Source organism: Gracilinanus agilis, chromosome 6 (assembly GCF_016433145.1).
Source record: "Gracilinanus agilis isolate LMUSP501 chromosome 6, AgileGrace, whole genome shotgun sequence".
Classification (NCBI taxonomy): Eukaryota; Metazoa; Chordata; class Mammalia; order Didelphimorphia; family Didelphidae; genus Gracilinanus; species Gracilinanus agilis.
The window spans coordinates 122,284,395-122,306,937 of record NC_058135.1 but is presented as its reverse complement, the minus strand read 5'-3'; the positions used below and the strand labels follow the sequence as shown (position 1 = coordinate 122,306,937).

Below are 22,543 nucleotides of genomic sequence, written 5' to 3'. Positions count from 1 at the left end.
CCCTTCTGCCCCCCCCCATAGGTAATTCGCATTTCCACTGGTTTTAACATGTGTGGTCAGTCAAGACTTATTTACATATTATTGATAGTTACATTGGTGTGGTCTTTTTGGGTCTATATCCCCAATCATGTCCTCATCAACCTAAGTGTTCAAGCAGTTGTTTTTCTTCTGTGTTTCCACTCCTGTAGTTCTTTGCCTGAATGTGGGTAGCGTTCTTTTCCATAAATCCCTCAGAATTGGACACTCCCTCAATTTCCAATTCTTTGCCACCACAAAAAGAACTGCTATAAGTATTTTAAATCTTAGGGTAGTTTTTCCTTTTTTCTTGATTACCTTATGAAATAAGCCTAATAGTGGTGTTACAGAGTCAAAAGTTTTATAACTCTTTGAGTATGATTCTAGATTCCTCTCCAAAATGATTAGATCAGTTCACAATTCCATTAGAGTCCTTTATTTAAGCATTGACCTCCAAAAGATTACCTTTTGGATCTGATTATTCAACCGATTGGGAATCCCTCTAACAGTACCTTGATCTAATCCATGTCTCCATCTTGCCCATAAAGATAGCTTAAGAAACTTTGTCATGTCTTTGCCACAATATAGTACGTTGGCTCAATGGTTTTTCTGTTTATATTTATAAGTCTGTCAGAAAAGAAAATTAGATTAATCTGTAATGCCCTATTTTGAGTGAAATCTTGTTGGCTCTTAGTGATCGTTGCTCCCCATTCTAAATGCTCCCTACCATTAGTTCAGTGTGCACGAGAATTTTTGTCAAGCTCATTCACTCATAATCTAAAGATATTACTCTCTTAGTTTTTTTTGAAAATTGGGATGTTTGCTCTTTCCAGTATTGGAGTCTCTCCCATTCTTGAAGATTTTGTTTTTCAAAGATCACAGTATGAGATTGGCAGTTGCATCTACCAGTTCTTTAAGTAACTGGAAACATAGTTCAACCTGATTGGTAACTTGATTTCATCAAGAACAGTGTTAGGTGCTCTCCTACTTAGGTTTTGGGTTTTGACTTCTTTCTGACCATATTCCCTCTAGCTTTCACAATCTAATTCTACACAGATCATTCTCCTTCATAGAAAATATAGAAGGAGAATAAAGGTCGAGTGATTCTATCTTCCCTTCAAACAGCCATTTTATTACTTTTATTTTCCTCTTTCCTCCTACTGAGCTAAACAATCTCTTTTTTGCTTGTTTTTAGAATGTAGTCCAGCTTCATCTCATTCTTCCTACTCAGAGCTTTGGTACTTCTGACACTACATTGACAGGACTACATGCTAATCTTTTCTCTTTGTCCTCTATTATTTGCCCTGGCTTCCATCTTCATTATGTTTCTTTTAAAAACCTCAACTTGAGTCAAGAAGACCTAAATTCCAACACTGTCTCAGACAGTAATTGGCTCTCTGACTCTAAACTTTTCTCAGCTTGTTTACTCATTGTAAAATGAAGATTATAATAATGCCTTCCAGGCTTGCCATAAGGATCAAATGAGACTTTATATGTAAAGTGCTTTGCAAACATAAAAAACACCTTACAAATGTTTATTATTATTAAGAATTTCCGCTTTGGTCTCTTCAGTTAGTTCCCCTTTTCTTTGTTGGAATTGAGTTTTATTCTTATATTCTGCTATTCTCTTTTGATTCTGTTTCCCCGGTAGAATACTTGGCCATGCTATCCTGCCTCTCTTTTCTCAGAACTCTTTGAAATCTACTCACTTAAAATCTGGCGTAAGGGAAGATTGGGTGAGGGAGATATTAAACTGTATCTTGCTACTCTTTCATGAATTCTAAGACAGAATGTTAATTTCTTCCAGGGTACTTTGTATTTCAAAAACTAATTCTTCCTAGTTCATAGGATCTTAAAGTTGGAGAGGGACCTTAGGTATTTTACAGATAAAGAAACTGAGTCTGAGAAGGGTTAAGCATTGATCAGAATTAGATCCAGAAGAGTAGCTCCCTTTATCTTTTTTTTTTAATAGCTCAATCATTTCCTCATATTCTCCTAGTTCCATTTATGCAAGCATCCCTTGGCTTTGGCCTCAGGAGAATCTTCACATCTACCCTTGTCTAATATTCCTTCATCTGCTTAAAAACTTAATCTCTAAAATGATGTATTAGATGCCTTTCTAAAAACAGTGAGAGAGGACCTAGGGAAGCTTGTTAACCCAAAGAATCTCTAATTGGGTGAAATGTGGGTGTTAATTTCTCTAAGGACATTTCTTCTGTAACTTATATATCTCCAGGACAGGCATCAGTTGCCTTTGAATTTTGGCTATGTTCCAGTAGCAGGTGCCTTTTAAATACGCAGTCTAATTGTGGCATTTGCTGCAGCCAGTATTAATTTCATAGGGAGAAGTTGGATGTAAATAATTTGAATGGCTGGCATGATTTCTATTTCTGAATAGCCATGGGTACATGTTTTATTCAAAAGGTTTTCTTTCTTCAAAAGCAGAAGTAGGGACCTTCATGCATAAGGAAATTTGGTTTAAAATAGTAAAATTTTATGGAATTATTACCACTTGTGAGATGGTCTCAGATGTAACCATAGGGACTAAAATTTTCTATTCACAGTTAACAGCTCACCCATTCAGAACCTAGATAATCTGGCAATCTATCAAAATGGTCAAGTACTTGGATATGAAATGCCTTGATAATCATTTCAACAGCAACACAGATGACACAAAGTCCATGTACTAAAACTTTTGTACCTTATGCTTTATATATTCTTTTGTGTATAAAAATACAACATTGACAGTATTAAGAAAAAATACAGTATTGTATACAAAAATATAGATGATAACCTGGCATGGGGAGGAGGAAGGAGAAGAATCATAAGAAGTCACAAAACATAGACTAGAATCATTACTATAAAAGCAAGACGCCCTTCCCATTTCTGTAATAGCACAGTACAGTAATTGGTGTTCCTGATGATGGCTCTGAAAGAGGTTAAATTATGCATTGTTAAATTGTACTGTTTAAGAAGGCAAGGAAGAATGTGTTGTTATTGTTGCAAATACAACATGCGCAAGAAATACAAGAATTGAAAGATGAAATAAATTTCCAGACAAAAATCTTAAAATTAAAGCTATTAACATTTTCATGATGTGTAAATTAGTTTATATTCCTTCCCTCTAAAAATGCTGTCTTTACTGGCTATTCTATGTTAGTTGAAACAAAGAGAACAGGGAAGGAGTTTTCTCCTTTTCTTCAGTAGCCTGCCATTCTTCCTGGTTCCCTACAGTTCTGTAGTCCCTGTATTTTCTCAGGCAAGTATAAGTCTCTGAAGTTATTTAATTTCAGTGCCATCTTCCTTGTACAAGTTAAAATATCTGGAGTTTTTGCCCTTTCCCTGGATGTCCTTTCTTTTTTAAGTGAAATATGAGCAGTATTTAATTAGCATCTACATTTCAGAGATCAATACATTATGATATGACAATGTACAAGAAAACAGAGATGTGGAGTCTGGTTCAATGGAAAGGCTTAGATTTGGAGGGAGAGGACCTGGACTCAGATCCTAACTGATACCTGTGATAACTCAGGTGAGATATATATCTGATCATTCTAGACATCAGTTTCCTTATTTGTGAAATGAGAAGGTAGGAAGATGGCCCTTAATGTCCCTTCTAGCTCTACATCTGTGATCATATTTATCGTCAGTTATATAGTCCCTACTCTTGAGTTTTCAATCTAACTGGGGAAGTAAAAACAAGTCAAGATCTTACTAAACATTGGACACTAAACCCAGTTGCCTAGCCCTTGCTAGTCTTCTGTATTAGAACTGATAAGAAGGTGTAAAGGTTTTGTTTTGTTTTTTAAATCTCTGGAGTAGTGTCTTGATGAAGGCACATATTTGGTTGAACCAGATCCTCAGTGAGAGGAGGAATAATTAGCTCGTATTGGTAGGATAATTGATAAACTCAAGCCATAAGATCAGATTTTACTTTAGAATGATTGAGTTGAACACATTGTTTTTCCTTTGGAGTGGGGAGTAGCCCTGGAACAAGGCATCTGTGTACACCTGTTCAGATTTGAAAATTGTACCTTTTCCATGTTCCTCTGAGACTTCAGGCCTTCATTGTTTGGTTCAGGCCTTCACTCTTACCATGCCATAGACAGATCTTACTGTACCATACATTATCTCTGTGTGTGGATTTATACAATGCAATACTTAAAAGTAATTAAATTGGTAGGAAAAAATCCTAATGTTTCCCCTCCCCGCCTTCTGCCTACAACCCTCATATATCTGTCCTCAGAGAGAATTTTAACTAGGAATTTTTGTGCTCTTTTTAGCAAGGCATTTGAGCTGTCATGTTATAAATGCAGTCTTTAGGCATAAGAAGGAATAGTATTTAAACAATGGCATGTGTGGAGATTCCTCTAAAGCCAAAGCAAGGGTGTGTCACTTAAGCAACTGGAATTTCTTAAGCACCTGTGTTGAGCTAGTCTGTGGAGAGCTGTTAACTCCCTACCCATCTGCATCTCTGCAAAAAGCACACTGGCACACGGTGGTTAATAAAGCTGATTGGAATCCAAAATAGCTAATGTCTTTGTGAATGAATAATCCCTAAATTTTCAATTTTATCTCATTCAATGCAGTGGTTCAGTGACTGCGGCAAAAGGTAGTTTTTTTTAGGTGAAACAGTATTTGTCTCCCAATGCTTGTTTTTAAAAACATCTATTATGTTTTACTTTAATTTATTATATTTTAGCAGCTCCCAGCTAGGTTTTAGAGAAACAAAAATAACAGACATTTACTTTCTGACCTCAAGGAGTTTGTTTACCTTGAGTGGAAACTCAGGAAAGCGTACCAGGTCAATTATGTAAAAACTCCTTATTCTTGGTTGTGTTGAATTATTTTGATGACTTTCACTAAAAGTAGAACATTTTAAAATAAGAGGCAGTGTTGCTAAAACAAAATGTGTCAGTACTTATATTTCAAAGGTTTCTCTTTCCACTAAGAGATACTGGTGAGATGGTAAAGAAGATAAGAAAATAAGTCCGGAGACATTTTTTAATCACCTACTGTGTGCTGAATGATGTGCTGGGGATCGTTAGATAGAAACAAAAGAATTGTTGCTTTCTGGAAGATTACATTTGTCCCAGAGACCTGAGGGAGAGGCAGTGGGGGAAGGAGAGAACACCTTTAAGGGTCTGGCTGCTGGCAGGAGATGGGAAGCATATAGCACTGAGCTCACTAGAATGTGCAAATTTTGGTAGCATGTTAAAGTTAAGAGAGCAGTGGAGCTGGAAAGCTTCTTTATCACTTGCTTAAGCTACCAATTTTTTAAATGTGCTTAAGCCTCAGTTTCCTTGTCTGTAAAGTGAAGGAAGGATGTACCTTACCACCGTTGGGGCACTTATGAGAAAAGCAGGCTTGTGAGCTGCTGTAATTCCTAATTCCAGCTCTGGAGTAGGGAGTTGGAAGTGGGGGAGGGAAGAATGCCCAGTGTCATCTGTGCCCCATAATGGAAGGAAATGAGTGTTGGGAACCTATTGAGAAGTCCTTACTGTAAGTCCTGTCTCCTTTTAGCTTCAGTTCTGTTTCCATAGCAACCACTGGCCTGGGAGCCTTTCTATGAATAGTTTTACAGGAGCTGAAAATCATTGATATTCTGTGTCCTCCTCTGGTAGACTGTAGTAGCCAACCCTCACTGTAGGGCTGCTGGAGTTGACAAGGAACAAAGCCAGAAATGTATGCTAATTTCCCTGTGAAGGGAGGGTAAGGAGAGGGAACTCAGCTCCTACAGTTTTTACAGAGCTCTTTGTTTTCCAAGGTTTGTCTGGAATCCCAGGTATAGGCACCTCAGTGAGTGTTATGAAGGGACTTCATATCAAAGAGAAGATAGCCATCCCTCTGGCTGACTCTGGCCATTTCTCTCCTAAAGAACACAGTGCTGTTTTGAGGAAATCTTCCAGTGTGACTGGAGAATTTGAAAGAAATTCAATCATGCTTTCTCACAAGCCTCTCTCTCTAGTGAAGTTATTGTGTGAGATGTAGGATTTTGTTTAGTCTTTTTTTATAAAATCATTGAAACAGGCATCCATATAGCTTTTCTATGGAAAAATGGAAAGACTTTCCTTGTTCCTTAAAAGGATTATAGGATGATAATCTTCCAAGATGCTTTCTGTGTCCTTAATTTTGTGTGTGTGTGTGTGTGTGTGTGTGTGTGTGTGTGTGTGAGAGAGAGAGAGAGAGAGAGAAAGAGAGAGAGAGAGAGAGAGAGAGAAAGAATTAAAATGTTCCTCCTTAATGAAACCAAACAAAAAACTGGAACTGACTCACAAAATCCTAAAGTCAGAAAGGACTTGGAGGTCACTTAGTCCAGTCTCTGCCTGAACAGGGCAGGGACCTTTGAAATGAAATGCACTTGGATCTGATAGAAAGATTTTCTTTTTTCATTTTGGTGGAAAGATGAGAGCGGAAGTGAGGGATCTAGTGATGGCCTTACCAATTGTTTTTAAGGTTAGAGTCTTTGGAGCATTTAAAAATGCACAGAAGAGAACAAAGCTTGGTAGGGAAAAGACAAGCAGGACAGTCTTGGAGATAATGTTTCATGCTTTCAGAGCAAGTTGTTCATAATCTAGATCAGGGGTCGGCAACGTATGGCTTGGCCATATCTGGCTCTTTTGAGGGCCAGATATGGCCCTTTCTGCAGGTGCCGTAAAGTCAACCACGGCACAGTAACTAACAGTTTACACATGACATCGTGCGTCACATGATATGTCACGTGATCCTTTCGGGTACTGCGACTATCTTCTAAGATAGAGGCTCCCTCATTGATATTGCCCCGTGAGACGAATCCTGGTCTTTAGTTTGGCTTGGTAGGTGCGCTGTGTGTTCCTCCTTCTGTCCTCCTTTTACTCTTTCCACACCTGTTACTGACATTTTGAGGTTCTGTATAGTGATTGATCACTTTTGTCTACATTCTCTACCCCTCTGCCTCTGATTTACATGGCTTTATCTCAGTGCATTCATGGGGTCTGCACTCCCTATTTGTGGGATTGTTATTGTTTTTAACTTTTCTACCTGCTCTTAAAGGGGAACTATAGTCAGACTACATCTTTACATATGCTTCATTAGTGAGAAGCATTTCTCCCCAGTAGTTGTTTCATTTGATATAGAATGATTGAGTAGGGAGCACTGATAAACACCTGTACCAGGAAATGTGTGTGATGTGTCCTGGCCAGTTTTCTATGAAAAGGTACCCTCCTCCCCCACTACTTACTAATGCCTGCACACAAGTCATGTTATTTTTTGTAATCTTCTGATCTCCTACTTAATTTATGTGGCCAAATGGCTTAACCAGTAGGCCGGCAGCTTTTTCTTCTCCTGTTGCCTGACTTGAGAGAGGGAGAGGAAAAAGTATTCTTCCCTGAATTTTTCTCTCTTTATTTCAGCAATTTTCTTATGTAAAGGAGTTTTATATGTATGTGTGCAGTTATATCAGTACTATAGTGCCCCATTAAGTCTTGTTTTTTTTATTAATAATCAAAATAATTTTGATTAATAATCAGCAAAACCATGCAGCACCAGAAGTCACATTAATATACTTTATTCATCATTGGTTAGCCCATAATAACGTTATTAAAAATAGTTCAGAGACTTATTGTACTTTAAAAGTGTTGTTCTTACATAAAATGCACATCTTTACTTGTATTCAGTCAAGTTAAACATATTGTAAGGCTCTCATGAAATTACATTTTAAAAAATGTGGCATTTATGTCTCTCATGGCCAAAAAGGTTGCAGACCCCTGGTCTAGATTCTCAGCTTTATTTGTAGACTTTCTCTGTTTTGCTTCCTACTATTTGGAAATGCTCATCTTATTTGATGTTTAAGTTTAGAATGGAAAATGAAAAGCTCTTATCAGCATTTTGTAACCTAATAAAAATAGAAAAATGATTATCAGTATCACAAAAGAAGTTATTTTCTTTCAAGTAGTCAGTAAACATTTGTTAAGACCTACATATAGTGCTAAGAGCTGAGGACACAAATGCAAAAGAAAGATGACCTCCAGGACTTTATAATGTAATGGGAGAAGACAGCACACAAAAGGAAGCTAAAAAGGAGGGGTTCAGGAAAGTGCTAGAAGCAGAGGGCATTGTAGGGAAGTCAATCAGAGAAGACTCCAAATAATGGGACCAGGTGAGATGTCTGAGCTGAGCTTCCCCTTGAAATGGATTTTGAAGTTCTTGCCCCACCCTCCCTCCTCTCTGAGAAGCAGAGGGTGGTGTCTAGATGGAGTAACAGGACGGATAAGTTCTTACAGGAAGGAGAGGTTCCTGGAGCATGGTGGAAAGGTCAGACAATATGAAAGATTGCCTGATTCCTTTTTTATTAATAACATTCCCCCACCCCCAACCCAATGAAGGGGTTCAGTTCCAGCTAGAAATATTGTTTGCTGGGATACTTTTTTTCTGTCTTTCCCAACCTTAAAAAAAAAAAAAAAGAACCAACCCCCCCCCCATTAAACTTTATTAATCCCTCAAATCCCATATCTTTCTTTCTTTGCTCAGTCAGACCTACCTCCGTCCCCCACCCACAAAGAGGTTGCTTAAAGTTGTTGCCTGTCCTTTAACATTATGACTCAAGAGAAACTGATATTTCAAAACTTATCAGTGTTAAATTTCATTAATACCTTTTCTCAGTCCTTGTTTTTGACAATTTTATTTTCCTGGATACTCTTTTCTAGAGGGAAGTTTTCAGACACTACTCTCCTGGTTCTCCTATGTATCCGACTACTCCTCTGTCTCCTTTGCTGAATCATCACCTATATCTTGAGTTTATTAGCTGGTTTAACTTCAAGGCTAACATGTCCTCTGCCTTCTTTTATTTTCTCTTTACACCCTCTTTCAATGATGTCATTAGTTCCCATGTATTCACTTATGCAGATGAATCACACATGTATATATCCTGCCATAGTTTCTCTTGTGAATTCCCTCAAATTAGATAACCCGTAGGTATTTGAAACTCAGAATGTTCATAACAGGACTCATTATTTTTTCACCCTCCACCTCATCTTATTCCTCTGCTATTATTATTTCTGTCATCACCATCCTCCCTGTTGGGTTTTTGAAACCTTGGGGGGCCATCTTTGACTTTTCTGGATTATTCTACATATCCAATGAGTCACTAAATCTTGTTCTTTCTGTTTCTCTTTCTTCCTTCCCTCCTCTTTTTTCTACTCCCACAGACCCCACCATAGGTCAGAACTTCATCAGTTCTCTTCATAGTGTCTTACCCTTCTAATTACTCTTTTCCTAAAGTTCTTCTCCGTTCCAATTAATCTTACAAACTTCTACCAAGACGATTTTCTTAAAGTGCAGATCTGACTATGTTACCCTCTTACTCTGTAAACTCCAATGGTTCCCTATTACTTCTAAGAATAATCCTAAACTCCTTTGATTGGGATTTAATTCTCTTTAGAACCTGACAACCTCCTATTTTTCTAGCCTTCTTACATATCACTCCAATACACAAACTACATGGTCCAGTCCTACTGATCAATTTGTTTTTTCTCACACATGATAATCATGCCCATTGATAGCGTTTCTTCCTCCCCTCTGCCTCTTGGAATACTTGGCTTCTTTCAAAACTCAGTACAAGTGCTACCTTCTTGATAAGAATTTTCCTAACCCTCTCCTCACCTCAAATTACTTTATTTTCATTTTGTACATACTTGTATGTGTATATACTCTCCCCTACATTAGGATGCAAGCTTCTTAAGTGTATGTCTAGCAACTAGATTTTCTTTGTATGTCTAGCAACTAGCAAAGTGCCTGACATATAATAGGTATTTAATAAATATTGTTTTCTTGATCCACACACTATAGGAACACAACAAAACAAGTAATTTCACAAAGATAGGTTTAGATGTTCCCTATGAAAATATATCTTAGGAGATCTAATGAACTTGTTGCTTCTTCCCTACATGTCTAATCCTTAAACTCAAATCTTGAAGAGAATGAAAACTGTAAATTCAACTAAATAGCCACTTAAAACAATCTTTCCCACTCCAAAACAGCTTGGCATAAAGCAATCTTTCATCCTGAGGCACCTTTTCAGGTCTTTAAGAGACTGTGAAAAGGATCATCATTAAGGACTTTAGATTTCAATTCACTTTATTTTTAAAAATTATTTGTTTATTTTGTTAAATATTTTCCAGTTTCATGTAAACATTTTTTAACAATTAAAAAAATTTTAATTCTGAAATCTCTGATTCTCTACTTCCCTTTCTTCCTCCTTAAGAAGGCATCTTGATTTTGATTATACATATGAGGTCATGCAAAACATGTTTTCTTCTTAGTCACTTTTCAAAAGAAATCATAAAGCAATACAGAAAGCAAAGTATGTTTCAATTTGCACTCTTAATTGATCAGTTTTCTCTGAGGAGATGGATACCATTTTTCATCATCGGTCCTTTGGGATTGTCTTGGATCATCGTCTGGATCAGAGTAGCTAAGGCCTTCACAGTTGATTTTCCCTATGATATTGCTTCATTGATATCTGAGTAAATGGCTCTTAGTGAGTTCCTGTCATTTTAGTAAAAGATTATTACTGAGTTGCAAGTGGTGATAGTGGATCAGGATACAGATTCTCATGGTTCTTTCCCTAGCTTTCTTTTCCACATATATATCTTTGTATATGGAGAGGCACACACATATAATCCATTCAATTTTGCAGTGAAAATATCTGGGGAAATTTTGAAGTAAATTACTTCATTGGTATCTTTTAATTACTTATTTGGAAATGAAGATTCATGTTCTCCTTAAATGGCTTTGAAAGAAAGAGAAGTGATATAACAATTCTTGAATAGTATTTAACTATACCCTGCCACTTAGAATAATAACGATGAAAAATAGCTAGCATTTTTTTGAGGTTAGCAAAGCATTTTACAAATATTTTTACTTGATCTATGTAACAATGCTGGATTATAGGTGCTATTGCTATCTCCCTTTTATAGATGAGGAAACTGAAGCAGAAGGAAGTTATGTGACTTGCCCAGAGCAGCCCAGATAAAAAGCGTCTGAGGCCAGACTGGAACCCTGGCAGCTTGACTTTAGATCCAGTGCTCTATCTAACAGCACCACCTAGCAGTTCTCAATATATAATCTGTGTATGGGGCATCCTATTAGATTGGATTTGACTACTGAAATTATGATTGGTACTTTGTCTATCTGACCTAATTAATTTACTGAAGACTGGAAGAATTACTATCTTTATAATAACTATACTTAAATGATGCTCCTTTTATTGAAAGGTTTGGATATATTCCCGTAAAAACAGGATCCAACATCTGGCTGGAATGCATCCTACTGTCTGTTTCAGTCTTTTCATGGGGTAGATTTTCCTTTGTGCTCATTTCATCTTAGAGCCTCAGAGGATTCTTGTTTTTTGTGAAAACTGCTGAAAAGGCTCTTGAAAAAGTTTCTTTTAATTTAATTTCTTTCACTTGAAGTAAGATGTAAGTTAAGTCTTTCAGAGGGCTGGAAATTGTGCTAGCACACTTTTTTTTTTCTTTAAAAAGACAGAATCAAACCATACTCTTCCTTAGAGATAGTCAAAAGAATCTACCCATTATAATTTTTCCCCCTCACTACATAAGAAAACCTTTCTTGCCTCTGGTTTTTGAATCTTGCTTTTATTAATATCTTGATTAAAGAGAGAGAGAGCGCACAAATAGATTACTGAAGCAGTAGACTAAGATCGCACTGTTGTTAGCAATAATAATGACAAAATAGGATTGTCTCAAAATGCTCCTTTGTTTGAAACAGAAACATAACTGACTTTTATTATCTAGATTCTCTTTTAGCAGATTTTCTCTCTTTGCTATAAGAAGACTGACACATGGAATTCACAATGGAATTTCCAGTTTCCCTTCTTAATTTGTTTAAGGTTTTTCCTCTGGTGCTATTAACAATACTTAATGAGATCCTAACAGTACCTTCAATTTTAATCAGTGGCAAGAGCAATTAAAAGTTGGAATGCTCAGAGGGACTTGGTCTTAAAAGTTCTGTTTGCTTTCTGATGAGCTCTATTTTCAGATTTTCATGGAGTTACTGTAAGTATTAGGAATTTTTAAAAGGATGTGTTTTAACTTGATGAGAAATGTATGAAGTCTGATAGCAGTTAACAATGAACAATTGCTTTCACAATCACTCTGGGGGATCTTGGATAGATCTGAGTTCAGGTGTGGTGCCTGAAACCATGACCCAGGAGAGAGTCACTTGTTCCTGAGTTGATGTCGTGGTATTTAACTCTTCATATTACCTCTTTGAAATGGTTTCATCATCTCTAAAATGGGAATTGTCATAATAATGCTCTTAGCACCTACCTCACTAGGTTGTATAATGCCCAGATTAGAGAATACAACATAGAAGTATCAATTTGGAATATAGGAAGCACTTTGCAAACTTCAAAATATAAGGTAAGGGTTCTTGTGAGGTCAAAAGAGGAAACCTTAAAGCACTATATAAATCCTAGCTAGTTACTATTAGTATTATCATCATTTTAGATGTTAAAAAATATTCAAGTCTCTATTTTCTAAGACTTTTATTTTTCTCTAAAATATTTAAAACTTCTTTAGAACTCATTTGGGGACAAGTAGAAGCTAATATTTTAAAAAATTTGCTTCATGTAGGTCAGTTATTGTTCTGGATTCTGTTAAACTTCAGGATGCAGAGAAATTGTTCCTTGCTCCCCTCTCTTCCACACTAAAAATAGCACATGATAAATAGTGAGTCCATTGAATGGAAAACTCTTTAAAATGATAAACATGTGCCACCATTAGGTATGAGAAAAGCAGTCATTTACCTCTCGATTTCAAAACCCCATTATAGGCATTTTGCAAATATCATTGAAAAGGTAAATCACTAAGTGTACTTTCACTGTACTTTGTAATGTTAGGTGAAAATTCCCTTCGAAATCAATAAACATTAGTGAACAGAGGATATTGTAAAACTTGTATGACATTGAAACACTAAACTATGTTCTCCCTAGACTAAAGAATGATCCATAATACTAATTTTGACATTGTTAACATTCACTATGCTTCAAGTGCATTACCCCTATATTGTTTTAATTCCCCAGTCATTTTGATTAATGAAAAGCCAAGCCTTGATTTCAGATGTGCTGTATGTATAGATGTATGTCTTAGATCACACTTCATATTCATAAACAGGAACACATTAGTAAGTGAATAAGAATCCTGTTTGTATTTCAGTTATACAGATTTTTATCTTAAGTCCAATCCTTATCTTTACTTCTGATCTGTCACTTAGAAAGTATTTAGGATGATAGACTCACAAATTCAAAGCTGGAAAAGGTATTAGATTCCAGCTGCCTCGTTTTTACTAATGAGAAAACTAAAGTTCAGAGAATTGAAATAATTTGCCCAAGATCTCATAGGTAGTAACAGGCAAGGCAGAGTTTTGAGCTCAAGTTCCTTTTCTGATGCCAAATCCAACACTCTTTTCCATGACATCTCACTAAGAGGCAGCTTCTTCTATGAAATGCCAGAATGTGCAATCCCTTTCATGAAACTATAATAATAATAATAACAATAATAGTTGCCAACATTTATGGAAGGCTTTGAATTCTTCTGCATTTTGTAGCTTTGTCAGGTAAGTTACTACAGATATTTGCCCTATTTTATAGATTTGAGAATTAAGATTGAGAAAAGCTAAATGATTGCTCATGGCCACTGATAAGTTGGAAGCTGGATTTGAACCTATGTCTTTCTGATTCCAGGTCAAACACTATATCTATGCATGCCTTTTAGTCATGAATGTATCTTACTAATGGGAAATCATTTCTGAGAAAATAAGAATTAAATATGTTTTTGGTTGGCTATCAAAGGGTCCTTATTAACTTTGTAATGTTTGTTCCCACTCACAATCTTTATAATGCCTCTGCTTGTTTGTGTGTGTATATGTCCTATGTGCATGTGCATTCAAACATGATGCCAAAGACCACTGTCTAATAATATCTTCATTGAACAATTATGAAACTTCATGCGTGAAGGTTTTTGAAATTTCAGTTGTCAAGTCTGATCACTGTTTGGTTTTAAGATAGATATTTTTCCACAATTGAAGTCTTGAGTTAATAAAAGTGTTGGAATGTCACACAAGTTGTGAATTATAGAACTGCATAGTCCGCATCCAGCAACTTTTATGTACTGATGTTTTTAATCCAGGCAAGAGATTTTGTTTAAAGCAGCAATAAAAGTAAAAAGAGATCCTTTTCTATGAGCTTTCTAATAATCTGTCCATGATGTGGACATTAGCCATTGGTTAATCTTTAGCTATAACATAAAACCCACTGACATATGCCACCTGGTGTTCCTTTTGTAGAATATATTCCAGTTACAGGTTAAAGAAATGTAGCAAGGATTATGACTAAAATGTTCTACGTGCTTTCATTGTGGGGAGAAATGACAAAGGACTTGGAATTAAAAACCAGTGGTGATGAAGAGAGAAAAAAACTGCTCCAATTTTATCCCTTGTTTACTCATTGTTTATATAATGAAACCTGTTCAGACCATCTGCTGTCGTGCAATCTTTTAACTGCCTGCTCAGCTGCAAATATATGTAATATTTGATGAGTTTCTACTCCTAATGTTTTCATTTTCTCTAAAGCTTTCAAAAAACACTATAGGGGCTGGATGTTTTCTCCTGTTCATTCCAGAAGTATTGCTTTCTCTTTGATTGGACATGGTACTACCATCCTAGGCAGTGCCAAAACCCCCTTATGCTTCCCTAGAGAGGGGATTCAATCAAAGACCATCACCCACCAGACGGCAAATGATGGTGAATCCATCCTGTCATCTTTTTTAGTTTTTTCATTACCAAGGCTGATTTCCATGCTGCCATAGCTATTACTGCATGTGTATTCATTGAATTGCTCAGCACTTTGGTGCCCAGCCAAAGCTGGGGTGTTCCAGATCTCAGCTTCTACAATCAGCATTATCGTTAGTGATTATTTAATGCTATGCTGGAACACTTAAAGCTAAGAGGTATCCAGAGGAACAGAACATGCACCTGAGATGGGTTACAGATAAATGACTGAAAGGCCCCCCTCGCCTTCCCACCATTTTACAGAGGAGAAGTGAGGATGCCATTAAGCGGGTTTCCTAAGCAAAGAAGTTTCTCTAAGAGAGTGCCAACCAGGAAAATACCTTTTTAGGCCAATATTTTGCTGTCTCCAAATGCTAACATTCAAAAGAGGCCTCCAGAATTACTTGCACATTTTATATATGTGAATCCGTTTAGATTGATATGTTTCTTGTCAAGCAATGTCAACAAGGATTTACATGGCACCTATTATGTGCCAGGCACTTTGCTAAGTGCTTTACAAATATTATCTCACTTGATCTTCACAACCCTTCAAGGTAGGTGTTGTTACCATCCCCATTTTATAATTGAAGCAATCAAGATGAATAAGGTTTAAATGACTTGCCCAGGATTATAGAACTAATAAATGTCTGATGACAGATTTGAATTCAGATCTTTTTGACTCCAGGTCCAGGGCTCTTTTAAAATAGTGTTTCACCTAGCTGCCTAGCTATACAAGCTATGTATAGAAAAGACATATTCAGGATTAACTGGAAATAATCTGAGAGGAGCGACTAACATAAATGGGAAAATTGGGAAAGCCTTCTCATAGAAAGTGGAATTTCAAATGAGATTTAAAGGGAGACAGGAAATCCAGGAGATGATGAGGGAGAGAGCACTCCAGGTATGGAGGACAGCCAGGCAGGCAATACAGTATATTGTGTGATAAACAGCAAGGAATCCAGTGTCACTAGATTATACCATATGTGGAGGGGGGTACGGAAATAAGGCATATAAAGATGGGAAAGTTTGAAAGGGATTGGATTATGGAGGACTAAAGAAAACCAGCGGGTTTTCTCTTTGATCCTAGAATTAATAGAGTTTTTTGAGTGGGGAAGGTGGAGTGGAACTTGGTCAGAGCACCATTTTAGGAAGATTACATTGACTGCAGAGTGAAGGATGGACTGAAGTAGGAAAAATTAAGGTACTGAGAACAACTTGCAAGCTACTGAATGGTCTAGGCATGAAGTACCAGAGTGATAGCAGTGACAAAGGTAAGAATAATATTAATAACTAACACTACTATGTGCCAGTCACTGTGTTTAGCACATTACCATCCTCATCTCATTTGATCCTCACAACAACCCAGGGCAGTAGGTGTTATTATTATCCCTATTTTAAAAATGAGAAAAGTGAGGCAGAGTTAAGCACAGGAGGAGAGCTTGTGAGAAAGCGAGCACGAATGGGCCAAGACTAGGTTAGCTGGAGGGAAGAATGTATGAATCTATTACTTGGTAATTTTTGCAAGTAAATGCACAAATTTTTGAGAGGTTTATCAGCAGTCTAATATTTTATATTTTGCTAAATTGAGATAATGGGAGACATGTTTATTTTCTATCAGCTTGTGTCTCTTCTGGGGGTCAGGATTATATGGTCCAATGGATAGAGCACTAGTCTTAGAGTCAGGAAGATTTGATTTAAAATCTTGCTTCAGATTCTACCTTTGTGACTCCTGGCAAGTCACTTCTTTCTTTTTGATTTCCTCACCTGTTAAATGAGGATACTGGCACCTCCCTTCCAGATTATGATGAGAATCAAATGAGATAATGATTGTATAGCACTCAGCACAGTGCCTGGCACATAGGAAGTGCTCTATAAGAGTTAGCTATTATTATTATATATAAAATGTCATGGAACTAGAGGGGAACCTATAAAAATAGTATCTCCCTAACAGGGTTATTATAAGGCACAAATAAGATAACCTGTAAAGAGCTTTGAAGTCCTGTATAAATGCAAGCTCTCATTTCCGTAGCCTCTCCTGCTTTGAAAGGGTAGGAAGAGATCCATAAGACAGCATGAATGAACGAAAAGAGCATCAGACATAATATCTAAAGATCTTAGCTCAAGCCCAGATTCTGATACTTATAAGTGGCATGACCAGAGGCAAATTACTTAACCTGTCCAAGGTTCCATTGTTTCAAGAGCTAAACAGGGATAACAGTTAAACCACCTCAGTCACAATGCTGTTTTGAGGGGAGTGCTTTGTAAACCATAAAGCACAATAGAAACTTGAACCCTTAATTGTATAGATTATTCAAGGCAAGCTTTAGCCTTACTGAAGCCTGCAGTTTATTGGAGTCAGCATTTTTTAAATTTAGCTCTTCTGACAAGAGCTGCCAGTTACTAAAGAGAGGCATGCCACCTGCTGCCTTCTTGATGTAAGCCAAACTCTAAAATACATACTGCTCGTGGTGGGCGAAATCATTAAAAGTGAGATTAGACAGTTAATACTCATGGCACTAAGCATTAAAGAGAATTGCTATAGAAATGTGAGCCACCTTTTTATTTTGCTCTTGTCCCTAGATTTGCAAAAATTATCCCAGTCAGGCATTATCAGTAGCTTAATCATTCACTTTGGCATTTATTCTAGTGGGATAAATATCAACTAATTTAGTACCATATGAAATATTTTCCTGCAATAAAACTAAAAAAAAATTAAAGACCTGGCTAGATACTTAAAAGAACAACATCATTTATGCAGGGTGTAAATGTATTATAGAGAGATATGATTTTTATGTTTGCCATAAAAGGTTGATTAATGAATAAAATCCTATTTGATCAAATCAAATTAAATCCTTTCCTATTTGAACTACTAGATTGAGAATTAAGTGATCAAGATAGAAATGAAAAAAGACAAAAGGAAAACATAGAGTAAAATTGATTTATTTCTTCAGTTTTCATATTGAAAAATGTTAGATTTCTAATCAATATTTTAATGGTTTCACATCTGAAGTAGGAATTGAATAGGAGGAAAATATTGGACTGAATTTGAGAAATTGAATGATGCTTCCTTTAAATGTTTCGAAACTGCCCACTGACCCAAAAACTCATTTTTTAAACACTTATTCTTCTGATGATATTAAGTAGTTGAGAATCATGGAGCTTCGTGATCCTACAGGAAGTAATCCTTAGGGGATTGTTGGGGCAAATAGACTCCAATGATGCTTGGAGCATGAGAAGCAACTTAAAAAGTATTACTGAGAATAATATCCCTTATCACCTTATTAGTCATACCACAGCTCCCTTTAGAATAAGCCTTCAATTACATCTTTCTGCATCTTTTTTTCCCCCCAACTCCAATCCATCCTCTATAGAGCTATCAAAATTGGTACTCATGAAGTGAAGGTCTGACTATGTCACTGCTCTGCTTAAAAACTGCAATGGCTACCCATTTGTTGCTTTTAGGATAAAATACCCACTATCTTTAGGATAAGCTGTACACTCCTTTTCTATATGGACTCAGCTTCTTTTTCTAGGCTAATTACAAATGGCACTTTCTCACATATACTTCATGCTTCAGTAAAGCTGGCCTTATTACTGTTCCTCATACACGATCTTTGACTTTTCCCTTCCACGCCTTTTCACATACTGCCTTTCAAGCCTATCCTTCTCTCCCATCCTCCCTTCACTTCCAGGAACCTTACCTTCCTTCAGAACTCAGCTCAAGAACATCCTCTTTGAATAAGCTTTCCCCTATCTCCTCTTTTTTAATGCTCCTCCTCCCATCCCTCTTGACTCTGTATTTATTTTGCATATATCTTCCGATGATTTATCTGTGGAAATGTTAAATCCCTTAATAGAGCTTATATGTACTTAGGGGAACTATTTCACTTTTGTAATTATGTCACTTGTACATAAAACAAAGACTTGAAAAAGGCACCTGGTGATGCAATAAAAAGCAGGAATCAGGAAGACTTGAGCTCAAAGATGGCATCAGATACTTACTAGCTATTTAACTCTGGGTAAGTCTGTTAACCTTTATATGACTCCATTTCCTCAAACTGTAAAACAGGGACAATAATAGCATTACCTTGCACGGTCATTATGACACCTGAGACTGAGATCCAACATGCCTCAACAAATCTCAACATTATGGTGTAGTAGAAGGAGTGCTGAAACTTGGAGTCATAGGATCTGAATGAAAATTCCAGCTCTGACACCTAGTATTGGTTGACTTTGACATCTTTGGGTCTCAATTTGCCCATCTGTAAAATGAGAGGCATAAGCTAAATGACTTCTAATAACCCTCCTAGCTCCATGATCTCCTAAAAAGAAAAAAAGAGAAACAAATACTAAAGCACTCTCAAAAATTAACTGAACTTTTGTTATAAAAATCCCAAGTGGCAGAGTTAGCAGATAGCCCATGAAATCACATTAAGAAAATAGTAGAGAGTAATATAGGGACATATATGCTGTGCTGATATTATATTTTCTGTGTAAATACTGAGAATTCTGTACCATTTCTCAACCTTAAGAATTGATCTTCCCCCGCTCCTCCCTCCCCCCCACTTTCCTTATAGTTTCCACATAAAAGTATTTACATTTTTGTTTCTGGTTGTGTTTTTTTCAGGTTACTTGCCTACAAGATTTTTTTGGTGATGATGATGTTTTTATTGCCTGTGGACCTGAAAAATTCCGTTATGCCCAAGATGATTTTGTCCTGGATCACAGCGGTAAGGCTCAGAATCTGAAACTTCTTAATGTCTACACTTTCTTTTTTCATTTTAATGCTAACTTTAGGATGAATTGCTCAGTTTATTCCAGTCTATATCAAAACATTTTGAGAGGGTTTCACAAAAAAATCTGACAGGCCAGTAGTATATAAGATCATGGGTCTTTATTATTCTCTATTATTATTGTTTTCTGACATTTTAGTATTCATATTTTCTCCCTCTTTTCTCTCCATTCCCCAAAGTGGTAAATAGTTTGATATATGTTATATCAATACCTTCATAGAATATATATTTCCATATTGCTCATGTCATATCACAGTATTTTTTAAGGAGTCTATGATAACTGCAAAATATGACTTGAGATATTCCTTTTGAATTTATGTCAAAATGAATTATAACTTCATCAGGTTGTTGAGAGTTTCCATTTGTGGTACTTTCCCTTTAGGGGAAATCCTTTAGGGAATCCTTTAGAGAAACCTTTAGGGAATCCTTTGCTTGTGTTATATGTTCCATATCTACTCATCCTAACATCCCATTCCTTGTATATCTGTCCCTGGAAGGAATATTGGCCCAGGAGTTGGAGGAATTGTTCCTCAATAGCCATATGAGCTTGTTGAGTTTCTTAACCTGAGGTGATGTTATCTGTAATTTAAAGGTAAGGAAACTGAGACAAAGAGAGATCAGGTGACATAACAAGTGATATTTCAGTCAGCATTCAAACCTAGGCTTTTTTCTGACTCCAAATCAAGTATTTTTCTCTTTCTATTACAATTCTCAGCATCCCTGACTATTTCTCCCCCTCCTACAAAGCAGGGGGGTTACTAGAATTTTATTAAGCTATAGATGGGGATTCATTAACATTCTAGTTGGGCCAAAGAATTTATTTCCTGTTGAAGGGTAGAACTAGGTGAAACATTAGACAGAATCTTTCTGCCTCCTCTTATTTCACTTTTTCTATGTCTGGGATTAATTTTTTTTTCTTTTAAAATATAGAATAGGTCAGGAAAAAGTATATTACCTCCTAACTTAGCAACACTAGCCCAACGGAAGATAAATTCAAGTATGATTTGTGATTCTAAAGTTGTTAGTCTTGTGATACTTGCTTTTTTTTTTTTTATTAATGTTGCTTAACAATAATAAGGAAATGTCTAGCTAGGTTTCCAGTGCAATAAATTTCCACTGTCCATGATTTGCTTTGGGTCTAGTTCTGAAACCAGATATATTTAAAACTCCATCTGTTCCTCACTAGAGTGCCGAGTCTTGAAGTCATCATATCCTCGTTCCCATGGTACAGCAAAGCAGCCTGGATCCAAAAGTCCTGGGCCTTCCCGTCGCAGCAAATCACCTGCCTCAGGTACTAATGAAAAAGGAGTGAGTGTTTAGAACACTGGAGATTTGTTGGACATTTTTCCCCTTGCTTTTATGGGGAGGATATCCTTGCCTCGAAATGAAATTTCAACTCTGTGAGTGAAGAGAACCTGAGAAAATAGCATTCATGCATTTGTGCACATGAATTTGACAGGACCTCTTATTACACTTTCTGAAAATAAGAGGATTTGAAGCTGAGGAAATGCACATTGAAGGTTCATGTTCTACATTTGGAATTTGCATTGATGGTCGTAGGGATTTTGTAACTACTCATTCATCATACTGAAAACCTCTTGGGGTTTTCCTTTGAGTTTTCACAAGTGCATCTCTATGTAACAGATGTGGAAGTACACAAAATTTACCAATAAAAAAATGTTCCAGAATCAGCCTTTACTCATTGTGAACAAATGACTATCACTAATAATCCAGCTAATATTGTTCACTAGCTATCCAGCTAATATGCTATTTTTTTAAAAACCCAAAAATCCCTAAAAAGGAAAGTGTTAGCTAAAGCTGTTTATTTCTCTTCTGAGATATATGCTATTTTTTTCAGAAATTCTGTGAAATACAGCATTTATTAGAGTAATATCTTTTTCTCCTGATCTCAGCATAACAAGGATTTTTAAAATATGCAACATAGAAAAACAGTGGAAATGTGAGTTGCGACATATATTATGGTTTGAATTTTAAACATTGTGGTAAGAATGTAAGATACTGGCCCTTAGTGTTGGCAGTTTTTTTTTAAAGTCCAATCTGTTTATTCCAAAAAATATTAGCTGGCTAAACTTCTATTAACGTTTCCCATATCAACTTCTTTAATATTAACACTGTAGTTGAGGAAAGTAATGCTTAAAATGTCATTAGTACTTTTAAATATTTATTAAAAAACAAAACCAAACCTCAGCTATATATTTTTTTCAAGCCTGGAACCCTCTCAAGATCCATACTAATCTTGTTCCTACCTCATCTTTAACTCCTGCCATTAAAAAAATAATTTGAAATTAATCACATTAAGACCAATATAACTAACTTTTGAAATAGGGTTCTTTTCCAGTAATTTGGGAGAACCAATTTGAAAATCTGCAAGGGATATTTACAGAAATGAAGAAAGCTTGCGGAAAAATACATCATAAGAAAACTAGACATGGCAAAAATTGTGTCACTATTTTTTTTTATAACCCTTAATTTCTGTCTTAGTAACGATTCTAAGATAGAAGAGCAAGGACTAAGCAATTGGGGTTAAGTGACTTGCCCAGGGACCCAGAGCTAGGAAGTATCTGAAGCCAGATTTGATCCCAGGTTCTCTGGACTCTTGGCCTGGCTCTCTATCTATTGAGCCACCTAGCTGTCCCATTATTTTTTTATGGTATCCCCAAATCTTGTCTTGACCTCAGGAGTTTATGAAAACAAGACACTAACCTCTGAGTTTTTAACTTGACTTTGACTTGCCATTACCACTCTCCTCCCTCTTCTTCCCCACTTCTCTTTGGTGCTTTGGTTGTTATGTCTTTCCCTTCCTTCCTTCCTTCCTTCCTTCCTTCCTTCCTTCCTTCCTTCCTTCCTTCCTTCCTTCCTTCCTTCCTTCCTTCCTTCCTTCCTTCCTT

At 36.4% G+C, this 22,543-nt stretch overlaps 1 protein-coding gene across 1 annotated transcript in view; it reads left to right on the top strand.

Annotated features, from left to right (window-relative positions):
• The window catches only part of DCLK2 (doublecortin like kinase 2), a 216,285-nt gene that overhangs the window by 117,528 nt on the left and 76,214 nt on the right, over positions 1-22,543 (top strand). Inside the window, exons 3-4 of the mRNA XM_044681695.1 lie at positions 19,469-19,571; positions 20,821-20,942. Coding sequence (XP_044537630.1) covers positions 19,469-19,571; positions 20,821-20,942 — 225 coding nt within the window. The remainder of the gene's footprint in view (positions 1-19,468; positions 19,572-20,820; positions 20,943-22,543) is intronic.